The sequence below is a fragment of the Oncorhynchus gorbuscha genome, linkage group LG22, assembly GCF_021184085.1.
Source record: "Oncorhynchus gorbuscha isolate QuinsamMale2020 ecotype Even-year linkage group LG22, OgorEven_v1.0, whole genome shotgun sequence".
Classification (NCBI taxonomy): domain Eukaryota; kingdom Metazoa; phylum Chordata; class Actinopteri; order Salmoniformes; family Salmonidae; genus Oncorhynchus; species Oncorhynchus gorbuscha.
In genome coordinates this window covers 9,118,133-9,133,147 of record NC_060194.1, presented here as the reverse complement: position 1 = coordinate 9,133,147, position 15,015 = coordinate 9,118,133, and the positions used below count along the sequence as shown (strand labels likewise).

The 15,015-nt window shown below is 42.3% G+C and overlaps 1 protein-coding gene and 1 long non-coding RNA gene across 5 annotated transcripts in view; one reads left to right on the top strand and one right to left on the bottom strand.

Moving 5' to 3' along the window:
- Positions 1 to 13,386, top strand: part of LOC124010207 (amyloid beta A4 precursor protein-binding family B member 1-interacting protein-like) — a 30,476-nt gene extending 17,090 nt beyond the window's left edge. For all 4 annotated transcript variants that reach the window (XM_046322627.1, XM_046322625.1, XM_046322628.1 and 1 more), the window contains 3 exons: positions 5,984 to 6,082; positions 7,432 to 7,552; positions 9,362 to 13,386. In XM_046322627.1, the coding sequence (XP_046178583.1) occupies positions 5,984 to 6,082; positions 7,432 to 7,552; positions 9,362 to 9,450 (309 nt within the window). In that variant the 3' untranslated portion in view covers positions 9,451 to 13,386. The remainder of the gene's footprint in view (positions 1 to 5,983; positions 6,083 to 7,431; positions 7,553 to 9,361) is intronic.
- On the bottom strand, positions 5,625 to 12,473 carry LOC124010209. The gene is made up of 3 exons (XR_006834388.1): positions 12,150 to 12,473; positions 10,298 to 10,963; positions 5,625 to 6,976 (listed from the first exon to the last, which is right to left on the bottom strand). It is a non-coding gene; the product is annotated as an uncharacterized LOC124010209 (long non-coding RNA).
- Positions 13,387 to 15,015: the final 1,629 nt, after the last annotated feature.

Here is a 15,015-nt window from a genome sequence, read left to right as displayed (position 1 = left end):
CTCTGGCAGTCTCTATGGGGGTGCCTCAGGGTTAAATTCTTGGGACGACTCTCTTCTCTGTATACATCAATGATGTCGCTCTCGCTGCTGGTGAGTCTCTGATCCACCTCTACGCAGACGACACCATTCTGTATACTTCTTCTTCTTTGGACACTGTGTTAACAACCCTCCAGACAAGCTTCATAGCCATACAACTCTCTTTCCGTGGCCTCCAATTGCTCTTAAATACAAGTAAAACTAAATGCATGCTCTTCAACAGATCGCTGCCTGCACCGGCCCGCCCGTCCAACATCACTACTCTGGACGGTTCTGATATGTGGACAACTACAAATACCTAGGTGTCTGGTTAGACTGTAAACTCTCCTTCCAGACTCACATCAAACATCTCCAATCCTAAGTTAAATCTAGAATTGGCTTCCTATTTCGCAACAAAGCATCCTTCACTCATGCTGCCAAACATACCCTCGTAAAACTGACCATCCTACCGATCCTCAACTTTGGCGATGTCATCTACAAAATAGCCTCCAATACCTTACTCAATAAATTGGATGCAGTCTATCACAGTGCCATCCGTTTTGTCACCAAAGCCCCATATACTACCCACCACTGCGACCTGTATGCTCTCGTTGGCTGGCCCTCGCTTCATACTCGTCGCCAAACCCACTGGTTCCAGGTCATCTACAGTATATATATATATATATATATATATATATATATATATATATATATATATATATATATATATATATATATATATAATATTTATGGGGGTTATTAGTGAGAATTAAATCAATCAATGAGTTAACAGGGTTTCTCACATTTGGTCGTGTGCATTTGTCCGATTGAAATCAATGCATATACTCTTAAATTGATCTGTGGCCGGGCATAGCAATCCAGACTCAAATCCCCTCAAATGACCAACTCCGAGGACAAAAAAAAGTGTTAAACACTCAGCTATACCACCAATAACGTTCGCCATGGCAGCAGGGGGAGGCGATAAATCCCAAACAAATGTGTATTCTAGTTTATGGACACATCTACAACCAGGAGCTCAATTTTCTTGGGAACAGAAATATCTAAAGATTGGCACTCCATGAAATTAGATTTGACATATATGGCCACTCCTCCCCTTTCTGTAATCTGTCACACCTAAATACATTATAATAATTTACTTCAATGTCTTCATCAGATACAGAGCCATTTGACCATGTTTCCGAGAGAACCAGAATGTCAGGACGGACAAGAGTCCTGTTCCCAAATATCAATTGTGTCCATATTTTCAATCCTACTTCGCACATTTAGGTGCATTAGCCCAAGCCCCCTACTAGATTTCAAGTCTGGGGGGTAATTCAGCTCATTTCCATAAGAGCTGACAGGCATAGTGTCATCTGCAGCTATTTGTTGAGTGAGCTGAGACTTTGCCAAGGTCCCTGGCCAACCACATGAGAGCAGAGTAGACTGAGCATTTGACAGACATCCCTCAAGTCACTGGATGCAGGGGCTGGAGTGAGAACTGGGAGAGCAGTGTTGGCAGAGCTCAGTCCACCCTGATGAAGCTCCCGCCAATGCTCCATTATGGGTGTGCACAGGAGGCTTTGGTGTGGCTCCTGTTGCAGGGTTGGGGTTGCCATGGGGGGAAGAAGTGTCCCAGGCCTGTCCTGGGGATGGGAGTAGGGAGGGTAACCAAAACTAGCCTGGGAGGGAGGTTGTAGGGGGAATTGAGGGTGGTGTGGAGGGCAGTGTGACTGGCAAAGCTCAAAACTCTCAGCACATGAGGGCTGATGATGTGAATGATACATGGTGTGGACTGTATCACCATCTGTGCACTACCCTCGACAGTGTTTTGCCACATCCTAGGGTAGTGGTTGGTGCTGCGTAGAGCTGGGCAGTTGAGGTGGGCTTGGTCTAGTAGAGCTGTGCTGTGCTGTGATGGGCCAGATCTGGTAGAGCTTTGCTGAGGTGGGCTGGGTCTTGTTGAGCTATGCTGTGATGGGCAGGGTCTGACGGATCTGTGCTGTGAAGGGCCGGGTCTGGTAGAGCTGTGCTGTGATGGGCCGTGTCTGGTAGAGCTGTGCTGTGATGGGCCGGGTCCGGTGGATCTGTGCTGTGATTGGCCGGGTCTAGTGGATCTGTGCTGTGACGGACCGGGTCTGGCAGACCTGTGCTGTGATGGGCCGGGTCTGGTGGATCGGTCCTGTGATTGGCCGGGTCTGGTAGACCTGTGCTGTCATGTGCCGGGTCTGGTGGATCTGTGCTGTGATGGGCCGGGTCTGGTTGAGCTGTGCTGAGGCGGACCTGGTCTGGTAGTATGAGAAGGAGGTTGTAGTGGGAATTGAAGAGGGTGGGCAGTGTGACCCTTTTCACAAATCTTTCTGCTGTGATGGCACACTGTGGTATTTCCCCCAGTAGCTCTCTCTGTTGTGGGGCACCATAACTTAGACACCTTTTTATTTTGGAAAAGTTGATTCTCTATATAAACTTTCCATTTGAGTCCATCATTAATATAACGTTGGGTTTTTCGTCAAGTCTATGGAGGATGGTAGGAGTGATGGGAGTAATTACAGGCCGTGAGATGGGCATGGAGAGGGTCAGCTGGGTTGGTGCATTGGTTGGTTGGGTTCTGATTCAGCTGTTGGCCTGGTCCTGCGTAGTTGTGTGACTCTTTGTAGATGGATGGTGGTGGCTGAGAAATTCCTGCCTTAGGTCATGTACTGTAACTCCTTCTGGAGGTCGTGCATGTGGCTGGTGTTGTCTGTGCTGGACAGTTCCTCTCTAAGACTTCCATCCTGAGAGCCTGGTTGTCCTCCTCAACATTTTTCATTGCACACTGCAGCTCCTGGATCTCACCCCTATGCCGACGCACCAGGCTGATCTCCTCCTGTATATGATGCAGGTGTCACGTGTGAGAGAGGCATGCTCAGGGCTGTGTCTGCTGCAGGCGAGGGAGGGAGAGGGACACTGGGGACTACATACTGGGGCACAGAGGGAGGGGAAGCTGTTGTAGGTAGTGACAGTGGAGCGGTTTTAAGTTCAGCAAGAAGAGGTTTTATTTGGTCGAAGTAGTAAACAAATTGATCCAGACTGGCCTCTGAACCTTGATCCATCACAGTGCCGTTATTATGAATATCAATGTTACATTTGGGGGTGGAATCAATGTACAGTTGCCTCATTGTTCTGTTTTCTGACATTTTAAGGCCTTATGGAGAGCTGTGTACAGGCATTAGGATCATCCGTGTTCACTTTTAGGATGAAGTGTGCCCTCAGAGTCTCTGGGGATTCTCTTCTCTTAGCAATTTCTTTTTGAATGTCTTTTTTCCTGACTCACTTGTAACATTTTCAGGATACGTGATGGCATGGTCTCTGAAACAATGCTTAGAGAATGCATCCATATTCATCTCCATGGTGACCTGTTTTAACAATCCACTCTGCTCTAGAATGTTGTGAAGTGCTTACCTGATGAAAGTGCTTATTTATAAAATGCACCTAATGATAAATGCACTTTTAAAACAATGCACGTTTTATTAATAGTACAAATAAAGATATTGAATGTGTTTTTCAATGAAACAACACATTACACATAAATTAAGATACTCTCTCAATGTTTGGAATGTTTCTACCTCCTTTCAAAGTGCTATTTTGCTTGTTTGTTCGTCTGAATGCTTGTTTCACTATCAAGGTCTGAACTGAACTATCCTCCAGAAATCCCTCAGAGATCCTTTCTCTTTCTCCCTCTATTGGTTTTGTTTGCTTATCTATGTCCTAATTCTTGTTGTTGTCCTTGTTGGGTTTGTGGTCCTCCTATCCGATTCCTTCCTTGTGTTGCCTGAGGATTCAGCAGGGGAGTCCAGCAAGAACCAAGTCGATAAATCTCTCAAAATCGCTCCAAGCTATTTCCACAAAAGAAAAGTATCTTCCAATTCTTCTAGATGGGCAGAAGACAGCAATGCAATAACATAATAATTTGTTTTTACAAAGATTGCAATTTAAGAAGGACCTTTTTTCTTAAGTGCTGCTGCTCATGGAATTGGTTGCTAGGAGATGAATGTCCACAAAGGAGAAAGGTTGGCGGGAGGAGGTGAGAACATTCTAGCTAATGAGAGGGCAGATACGTGTGTGAGCAACAGACATAACTCCAATATAAAATATTTTTCTCAAAGTTGTCACAAGCGTCAACTTATCTTTCCATTTGTAAAAACCTAAACATTACGAAAGTTCTATTGGATCAAATAAGCTTCACGTGGCAAATTAGCAATAAATGTTGTGGACCAAATATGACACTCTCTCATAGACGTCCATACAAAAAAAATCCTCACTTGGATCTTATTCTAAACTTAACCCCATTCACCAGTGGTGGCTGGTGGCACTTTAAATCGGGGACGGCTTATAGTAATGGCTCGAACGGAATTAATGGAATAGTATAAAACACAGTTTCCTTGTGTTTGGTACCATTCCATTCACCATGCCAACCATTATTCTGAGCCGTCCTCCCCTTACCAGTCTCCTTTGCCGAACCTGCTACGTAAATTCACCTAAGCTTTGTCGTTTTAGTTCCCCTAACCTTTTTCCATAAATGAACCTAACCTTTATCGTTGGTTCCTCTAACCGCCAATGTAAATGCTCCCCGTATTTCTCCTCTGTTGTTACAGTGCAACATGCAACCTGGTCTCAGAGAAAGAGGTATAATACTATACCTGCTGATTCAGGATGTATGTATGATAAGTTACATTATCCAATCCGTATGCTATTCAAATCAAATCAAATTGTATTAGTCACAAGTGCCGAATAAAACAGGTGTAGACCTTAAAATGAAATGCTTATTTACGAGCCCCTAACCAACAATGCAGTTTAAAAATATACGGATAATAATTAAAAGTAATAAGTAATTACGTAATTGTATTGCCGGGTGAGACATGATACTATACTGTACGTCCTATAATTTGTTTGATATTGTACGACCGCTATTACATTCATAATGTAACCTACAAGTAACTTAATATATCATACTAAAATGAGTGCCACAGATTTATGTACAGAATAATACGAATTGCCCTGAGACCACGTTTGAAATATTTTATATTTATGTTAATTCATAAGTAAATGGACAGTGTGGATTTCCCATGTTTGACAGGTACTTTGGTGGCTTTTCAATATTGGTTGCTTAATATTTGTCAGTTACTTGCAGAACCATGTCTGACAATGATCTGTTTTTAAAGGTACATTAAAGAAGTTAACTTAGCGTATATTTAGCGTATATTATAACTGTATGGTTCGTAACAACAACATATGACCAGATTATATTTCTGTCCATTTTGGAGAAAAAAATATTCCTCACCAGTGTCCCTAAACTCCAAAAGGATTCTTCAGCTGTCCCCATAGAAAGAACCCTTTTTGGTTCCACGTAGAACTCTCTGTGGAAAGGGGCCTACATACAAGCCTAAAGGGTTCTACCGGAAACCAGAAAAGATTATTCAAAGTGTTCTTCTATGGGGACAGCCAAAGAACCCTTCTAGGTTCTAGATAGCTCCTTTGTTTCTAAATGTAAAGCCAAACATTAGTTAAAAAAATAGTAATCTTCAAGTTTGATTTCAAACAGGAAACAAAGTTATGGTTCAAATTAGGGCATTCTTAACATGAATGAGAAAGGTTCTTAATGTGAGAGGGTTTGAGAACATGGTAGTGCAACCCACATGGATGTAAACATTTCGTTGGACAGTGTGTGTATCCTGTACGTACGACTAATCAAACATGGTAGTGCAATACAAATAGTGCTCCTCTAATGGCTTGACTCAAGTGAGCATTGGCTGCCCCCTATTGTCTCTTTGATGAACTACAACAACAAAAATACTGGACCACTTGAACAAAGACGGAGAAGTGAATCAAGCATCAATACAGTATTTTGTGACAGACAATGCATGCACAGAAGATGTTGCTCTAAGAGCAGAGATTACCATCAATACCATTTGTTCTGTTCTTTTCCTTTCAGCATCCTCAGATCCAGAAGGAGTCCCAATACATCAGATTCCTGTGTTGTGATGATGAGCACACTCTCTCCCTCTGGGTCAACTCCATCAGAGTAGCCAAGGTCAGGCTTTATTAATAGTCTTTTCCCACTATCCTGCCAACCTGAGCTGTACTGTGCTGGCTCAGTTATTAGTTTTATTCCTTTCACATTATTCTTTCCAGCATGGTCCTAGCAACTCCCACATGAAAAAATACTATAGTATACTATGGTATAAATACTATATACTGTAGTATTTACAGTAAACTATAGCATAAATACTCATTTAAAAGAAAATGGTAGTATAATACTATAGTAATTAATGAAGTATTTTTGTAGTATACTGAAGTATTTACTGTTGTGTTTTTGCGGAGAATGCTGTAGTATTTACTATAGTGTTTTTGTTTTATCATATTTGACTTGCTAAAAGAGCAGATTTCCACAATCTGTAGGTAGGTAGGACTGGGTAATTTTTGTATTACATTTTTAATAAATTTCTTTACAGGTAAAATGTCACAAGTTAAAATTCAATAATCATTAATTTAAAAAATAGAGAATCAGTCCGTTGATCAGTCAGTCCACAATGTGTCTGCTTCTTTGTGTTGGGGGAGGGGTGGGATCTGGGCTGGCAGTTGCTGTATGGAGGTGGCAGTTGAGGTTAGTCGGTGCTGTGTCCAGAGTTTTTGCGTGTTTTGTTGCTGGGACCGGGAGAAAACTGGGTTGGTGCTGGTGTTGGGGCCGGGACTGGAAGTCGTGCTGAGGTTGAAAACTGGGGGGGTGGGCAGGAACCGGGAACTCGGTCAGGATCTGGGTCTGTAGAGGGGAGGAGGACAACCTGAGAAGCAAGCAGACACACAAGCGAGCCCTAGACTCAATGGTGGTACTTCCCAGTGGTCTGCTCACTCCAGATGAAGGTTAGATCTTTAATCCCTCCTCCTCGCCTCTTCCGGTGTTCTGGTATAGGGGTTGGTTCTGGATCTGTAGCAGAGGTAGAATTAAGGTCTGAACAGAACTGGACAATAGTTTGTGCCAGGTGTGATATCCCTCATAAACAGCTCAGACTAATGTTCCTATTATTGGTATGTAACTGTAATGAATGTTGTATTGTCAACTTGTTTTCTACTGCATTTAAACACTACTTTAAACGTGTACTACAACTAAATTTCCCCATGGGGACAATGACATCAGTAAAGAGAGTTCAGAGCTTGTGCTCTTCTCTACAACCTGTAGGGAACCTGTAGGGAACACAACATTTGGTCTTTACTTGGCATGTAGGTTTCTCAGGTTCCATTTATCTAATATTAGGTTTTGGTTGAATATCTGATAACATTCAGTATCAAAAATATGCAAAAGTAGAGAAAATTCAAAAGGTGGAAAATACTTTTCCACTGCACTATATGTTGTGTGTACCTATTGTATCTATCTTTGTTTAGTATGGGGCCACCCTGTACAAGAACTACCAGATGGCAGTGAGGAGAGCATCAACCATCAGCTCCACTCTGCACCTGACTAGTCTGCCTGCCTCCAGCCCTTCCACACCTACTGTGCACAGAGGTGACACAATTACACACATACAGTTGAAGTCGGACGTTTACGTACACCTTAGCCAAATACATTTAAACTCAATTTTTCACAATTCCTGACATTTAATCCTAGTAAAAATTCTCTGTCTGAGGTTAGTTCGGATCACCACTTTATTTTAAGAATGTGAAATGTCAGTATAATAGTAGAGAGAAATATTTACTTCAGCTTCAGCTTTCATCGCATTCCCAGTGGGTCAGAAGTTAACATACACTCAATTGGTATTAGGTAGCATTGCCTTTAAATTGTTTAACTTGGGTCAAACGTTTTGGGTGGCCTTCCACAAGCTTCCCACATAAGTTGGGTGAATTTTGGCCCATTCCTCCTGGCAGTGCTGGTGTAACTGAGTCAGGATTGTAGGCCTCCTTGTGGGCAGAACTTTTTCAGTTCTGCCCACAAATGTTGTATGGGATTGAGGTCAGGGCTTTATGATGGCCACTCCAATATCTTGACTTTGTTGTCATTAAGCCATTTGGCCACAACTTTGGCAGTATGCTTGGAGTCATTGTCCACTTGGAAGACCCATTTGCAACCAAGCTTTAACTTCCTGACTGATGTTGCTTTAGATGTTGTTCAATATATCCGCATCATTTTCTTCCCTCATGATTCCATCTATTTTGTGAAGTGCACCAGTATCTCCTGCAGCAAAGCATCCCCACAACATGATGCTGCCACCCCCCATGCTTCCCGGTTGGGGTGGTGTTCTTCAGCTTGCAAACCTCTCCCTTTTTCCTCCAAACATAACGATGCTCATTTTGACCAGAGGACATTTCTCCAAAAAGTACGATCTTTGTAACCATGTGCAGTTGCAAACTGTAGTCTGGCTTTTTCATGGCGGTTTTGGAGCAGTGGCTTCTTCCTTGATGAGCGTCCTTTCAGGTTGTCGATGTAGGACTCGTTTTTACTGTGGATATAGATACGTTTGTACCCATTTCCTCCAGCATCTTCACAAGGTCCTTTGCTGTTGTTCTGTGATTGGATTGCACTTTTCGCACCAAAGTACATTCATCTCCATGAGACAGAACACGTCTCCTTCTTGAGCAGTATGACAGCTGTGTGGTCCCATGGTGTAATATACCTGCTATTCATCTGTACTATTGTTTGTACAGATGAACATGGTACCTTCAGGCGTTTGTAAATTGCTCCCAAGGATGAACCAGACTTGTGGAGGTCTACAATTTTTTTCTGAGGTCTTGGCTGATTTCTTTTTCCCATGATGTCAAGCAAAGAGGCACTGAGTTTGAAGGTAGGCCTTGAAATACATCCACAGGTACACCTTCAATTGACTCAAATGGTGTCAATTAGCCTATCAGAAGCTTCTAAAGCCATGACATACTTTTCTGCAATTTTCCAAGCTGTTTAAAGGCACAGTAAACTTAGTGTATCTAAACTTCTGACCCACTGGATGTTCTAACTGACTTGCTAAAAACTAGTTTGTTAACAAGACATTTGTGAAGTGGTTGAAAAATCAGTTTTTGCAACATAAGTGTATGTAAACTTCCGACATCAACTATACGCACATCCTTATGGGGACTAAAAATGTATTCCCTTTCAAAATCCTATTTTCCCTAAACCTTACCATAACCCCTAACCTTAATCCTAACCCTAATCCCTATACCTAAAATAGCCATTTTCCTCCTGTCTGAATTTACCTTGTTTTTACAATCCTTTTGAGGATTTCTGGTACCCATAAAGATAGTTAAGCAAAAACCACACACAAATGGAATATAATATGGTCAACCCCAAAACATAATCTAAATAATATTGTTTTATTTCCCTCAGCAAATGGACACACCCCTCAGGAGGACCGCCCTGAACCTCCCCCGGACTTTATTCCCCCGCCCCCTCCTGGTTGGGGCTCTGGGGTCTAGGGAAGGAGCTCCACCCCCTCAATGCACAACCATGACTACCATAGGACATTCTCAACCTACCTAAAGACAGGCAGATGGACAATAATATTTTCAATCAGATTTAGGTCAGAACTGAGACTACTAGACTATTTAGGAACACTCAACACCTCTTAGAAAGCCATTCTGGTGTATCTTTATCATTAGAATTTGTGCAATTGTTCCGCAAAAATATATAACTATAGCTATTCAGAAGACTATGGTGGGTTTTCCTCTAACTTTTTAACTGTCCTTTGCTCTTTTCATATTTATTTTTATCCTAACAAACTCCCCAGCCCTTTCCAGCAACAAGCATACCCATAGCATGATTCTGCCACCACAATACTAATCTTATTCAAAATGATTCACATCTGTAATGGCTGCCAACAGTGCTTCCATAAATCAAATCAAACTTTATTTGTCACATGCGCTGAATACAACAAGTGTAGACCTTACCGTGAAATGCTTACTTTACAAGCCCTTAACCGACAGTACAGTTCAAGAAGAAGCACCTTATCCTCAAGGTCACCTCAAGGTCGCCTATCCTCTTCACGTTGTACACAAACCTTTGCATCTGCTCTGCAAGCACCGCAACAACTACGTAGTTCAGTTCTCAGACAAAACCGCTGTCCTCGGACTCTTAAACAAAGGCTCTGACACCAACGGCTACAGGGCGGCAATTGAAGGATTCGTCAGATGGTGTGATGAACATCACCGACAACTGAATGTGAAAAAAACTGAGGAGATGATCCTTGACTCTAAGTCCTTTGGAGACTACATCCCCATGGTGGTACACGGACAGAACATTAGGCAGGTAAACTCATACAAGTACCTGGGGGTCCACATTGACAGTGGGCTTTGCTGGCGCACCCATGTGGAGAGCGTGTGCTCACGCATCCAATAGCGTTTGCACTTCCTGCGTTGACTTTAGGGTCTATGGAGGCTGGTGACCATAATTTTAGGAGGATGGGAGACCCACGGTATAGGCGCGTAAACGCACGGAGACGACAAAATGTGTTTCAAAAATCGGCAAAGACTAATTACTTTAACCTAAAGCATTTCATAAAGACATTTATAGTACAATATTATGGGGAATGAGAGGGCTGAGCGGGATCACATAAGTGATTGAATGAGGGTATGAGGCATGAGTTGAGGTGTTCAGAGGCTTGACCAGTGCAGGACAGGATTTGACTGGGAAGACAAAAAACAATAACACAACACACTACATAGATAGACAAAAGGGCTAAAAATGAGTTTAGTCCAACCAAGGAGTAAAATCATAGATGTCTAATAATGTGATTGTGTACGTGATTGACTCTAATGAGTTGACAGGAATTAGAGAAAATGTATAGGGGTACTCCTTGGTGAGGAAACATTCAATGTGCCAGTGGATGAGTGGGCACGAGACGTGGCTTCAGTTCATGTCAGGAGAATGTTGACAAAGGTAGAGGAGTGGAGTACTCATCTCCTCTTCATCAGGGAACAGGAGGGGACTTAGCTGTAAATACAAATAACAGATATATTCCATTACAGCTGCGCCATTGTAGGTTTGGACAACAAGTTTCTCTATGAACTTAAACATCTCAAACTACATAAAGTCAACCACAGACTGCACATTTTGCCCACATGACTCATCAAAGAATCCCAAGAAACGTTCCTGAATAAAGCCCTGATCGTCCACATACCTGACGCTAACGGACTACTGCAAGCAGACTGGTGCCACCATAGGTCCCAGAGCTGTGGGGCAATTTTTACCCCCTGGGGCCTGGAGTTTTCCTTATATGTTAACCTAACTAGGAATACTCTGGACCCTATAAGGTTATGACAGTGATTAATCAGTTGTAAAACGGTTTTATATGGGCTATGACGGGACCAGTTTTTCACAATCAGGTCACATTTTTTTTTTTTTTTTACTCCTGACTACAAATTGCAGCTATCTTATATTTGTTCATATAAATTATATTCAGACTAGATTGGGAGGGGGATTTCCTCTACCCAGACATAGACAACAATTGATACGACAATACAACTCACAGGGCTGAGCTTGCTTTAGGCATGTTTGCATCATGCAGGTCTATGCAACTGTAGGCCTTACAAAACATTTACTCACATCCGTCATCACTATTATGTTGATTCGTTAATTCCAGTTAATCATTATGGATTAAACACGTATAGGCAGCCTAGCCAGCCCAATTATAAATATACACTCAATTTCATCCCATTCACATTTTCTCCTGACACACAAATGGACTATAAATAGATAACGTTACCATTAATTTATCCTGACCAGATGGACAGGGCGCATGGGCTGTATGCAGCTGCTCTTATTAGTAGCCTACAGTTGATCAGACTGAAAAATAGTCTCGTTTTTATCCCATACAGCGTGTCAGATTTCGAATGTTTAGGTGTAGCCTAGGCTGCTGCAACCTTTATATCGTGAGTTGTTTCTTGTGTCTGTCCGGAGTGATTATGTGTTATCATCTTTGCTAAATGTATATTGGATGCAAGTGGAAAGCCTACTTGAGCGCACGCGAAAAAATGCGCTGCGTCAAAAACTCTCTCTTTTATTTTTAATGGATGATGAGATGGAAGCATTGGGAATTTGGAATTGTTTTCGATATGCCAGAAAAGACAGTCGAAAGTTCGATATGTTCAGCAAGTGAAGCATCGTAACGTGCAATTACCTCTGCAAGCTCCTTGTAGTTCCCCTGTCGGTGGAACTTTCCATCTCAAAATCTTGCAAGGCCAGCAATAGAGGCGGCTTGATGAAAGGCTCCCTGTTTACCAGCTATACTGTTGATACCAGATTCCATTGAACACCCTCACCTTTTCACCCTTCTTCGTGAAACTGATCTCAGGCAAAGGTCGACTCTCGCTTTTAATTCGCAGCTTTTCCGTGTACCTCAGAGAATGGAAGGGGTCAACAAAAAGTCCACAACATTTTCGGCAGCGTTGGCCATTCTAACGTTACCATTATGGCACAGAAAACAGCACACTCGCTCTGGTAGCTGGCTATAGCTAAGGTTAGCTAAATTACTGAAGTTAACAAGGCAAATGTAAATAAATTGCACAAACTGGACGCAAAAATAAAGTTAAGAAAACAATTGATAATATTTCACCTATGTCTCCTGTAATTTGAAAAAACTAATTTTAATTGAATAATTTCCAAAAAATGCTCAACAATCACTTTTCACTCTTAATCTCTATCCAACAATGTCCCCAAGCTTCTCAACACATAGAACCCCCATAATGTTCTGTGGCACAATCCCAATACAAATCATGGGTTCGTTCTTTGATCCTAATTCTATGACTGGATGGACAACATGTCAGTTCATACCTCAAAAGCTTTGATTGGATGGAGGACGTCCTCCAGAAGTAGTCAGAATTACAATGTATGTCTATGGAAGGGGGTGAGGCCTACGAGGATCCTAGGTTTTGTATTGAAGTCAATGTTGCCAGAGGAGGAACATCCAGGAGGATGGACTTTGCTATAAAATTCTGTGGCTCAAATCCACTCGTTGGGCTCTCAACGAATCACCTACGGGGGGCTCTTTGACAAGCTCCATTATTTCATTAATTAAATATGAATAAAATTAAGAAATTTTAAAATCTCTCCATTTGATTACAATAATTCCACGACAGTAGGCTTATCCTGGTGTGCCGTTTTGATATCTGTGTAACTATTTCTAGGACAAGGTGACTTATACCAATATATTTGCCTGCACTTACCCCCAAAATGAAATGCTAATAAGCTGAAAATGTGACTATCGTAAACAACTACAAACACCATGATGATCTGGACAAAACTGCCAAATCAAGGCAAAGATAAGAATACATTTAGTAATGAATAAATTGGCAAAAGTTATTTATATGGACAATTCTGTGAACTGTCTTGTGCACGTTTTAAATTGACACAATACCCACGCAGGGTATTAACACGCAGGAGCTTGCAGGGATTTGTATTTTTGCATGATGTTTACTTTGATGCTAATTAGCATTTTCGAATCTGAGAGTAAATAAAGCTGAATATATTGATAAAAGTCACCTTGTCTGAGAGATTTACATGGTTATCAAAACATCCCACCAGGCCTACACAAAACACAGCCCTTATGTTCAGTGTTTTTAAAATCCCCTATGGGAAAAATGAATGGTGGAAAAATTATTGGAACCATTTTCCTGTTTGACTGCTAGGATTTATGGGTATTATGACACCCCCACTGTGGGGCTTTATTGGCACCCTGTCACGCCTCCTAGATGGCATCAGCTGAAACTCAGTGCCTCAGTTTGTATGATGGCAAATTTGCATATACTCCAGAATGTTATGAAGAGTGATCAGATGAATTGCAAAGTACCTCTTTGCCATGCAAATGAACTGAATCCCCCAAAAACATTTCAACTGCATTTCAGCCCTGCCACAAAAGGACCAGCTGACATCATGTCAGTGATTCTCTCATTAACACAGGTGTGAGTGTTGACAAGGACAAGGCTGGAGATCACTCTGTTATGCTGATTGAGTTCAAATAACAGACTGGAAGCTTCAAAGGGAGGGTGGTGCTTGGAATCATTGTTCTTCCTCTGTCAACCATGGTTATTTGGAAGGAAACACGTGCCATCATCATTGCTTTGCACAAAAAGGGCTTCACAGGCAAGGATATTGCTGCCAGTAAGATTGCACCTATAAATCAATCATTTATCAGATCATCAAGGAGAGCAGTTCAATTGTTGTGAAGAAGGCTTCAGGGCGCCCAAGAAAGTCCAGCAAGCGCCAGGACCGTCTCCTAAAGTTGATTCAGCTGCGGGATCAGGGCACCACTAGTACAGAGCTTGCTCAGGAATGGCAGCAGGCAGGTGTGAGTGCATCTGCATGCACAGTGAGGCGAAGACTTTGGAGGATGGCCTGTTGTCAAGAAAGGCAGCGAAGAAGTCACTTCTCTCCAGGAAAAACATCAGGGACAGACTGATATTCTACAAAAGTTACAGCGATAGGACTGCTGAGGACTGGGGTAAAGTCATTTTCTCTGATGAATCCCCTTTCCGATTGTTTGGGGCATCCAGAGAAAAGCTTGTCCGGAGAAGACAAGGTGAGCGCTACCATCAAGTCCTGTGTCATGCCAACAGTAAAGCATCCTGAGACCATTCATGTGTGGGGTTGCTTCTCAGCCAAGGGAGTGTGTTCACTCACAATTTTGACTAAGAACACAGCCATGAATAAAGAATGGTACCAACACATCCTCCGAGAGCAACTTCTCCCAACCATCCAGGAACAGTTTGGTGATGCCTTTTCCAATGCCTTTTCCAGCATGATGGAGCACCTTGCCATAAGGCAAAAGTTATAATTAAGTGGCTCGAGGAACAAAACATTGATATTTTGGGTCCATGGCCAGGAAACTCCCCAGACCTTAATCCCATTGAGAACTTGTGGTCAATCCTCAAGAGACGGATGGACAAACAAAAACCCGCAAATTCTGACAAACTCCAAGCATTGATAATGCAAGAATGGGCTGCTATCAGTCAGGATGTTTCCCAGAAGTTAATTGACAGCATGCCAGG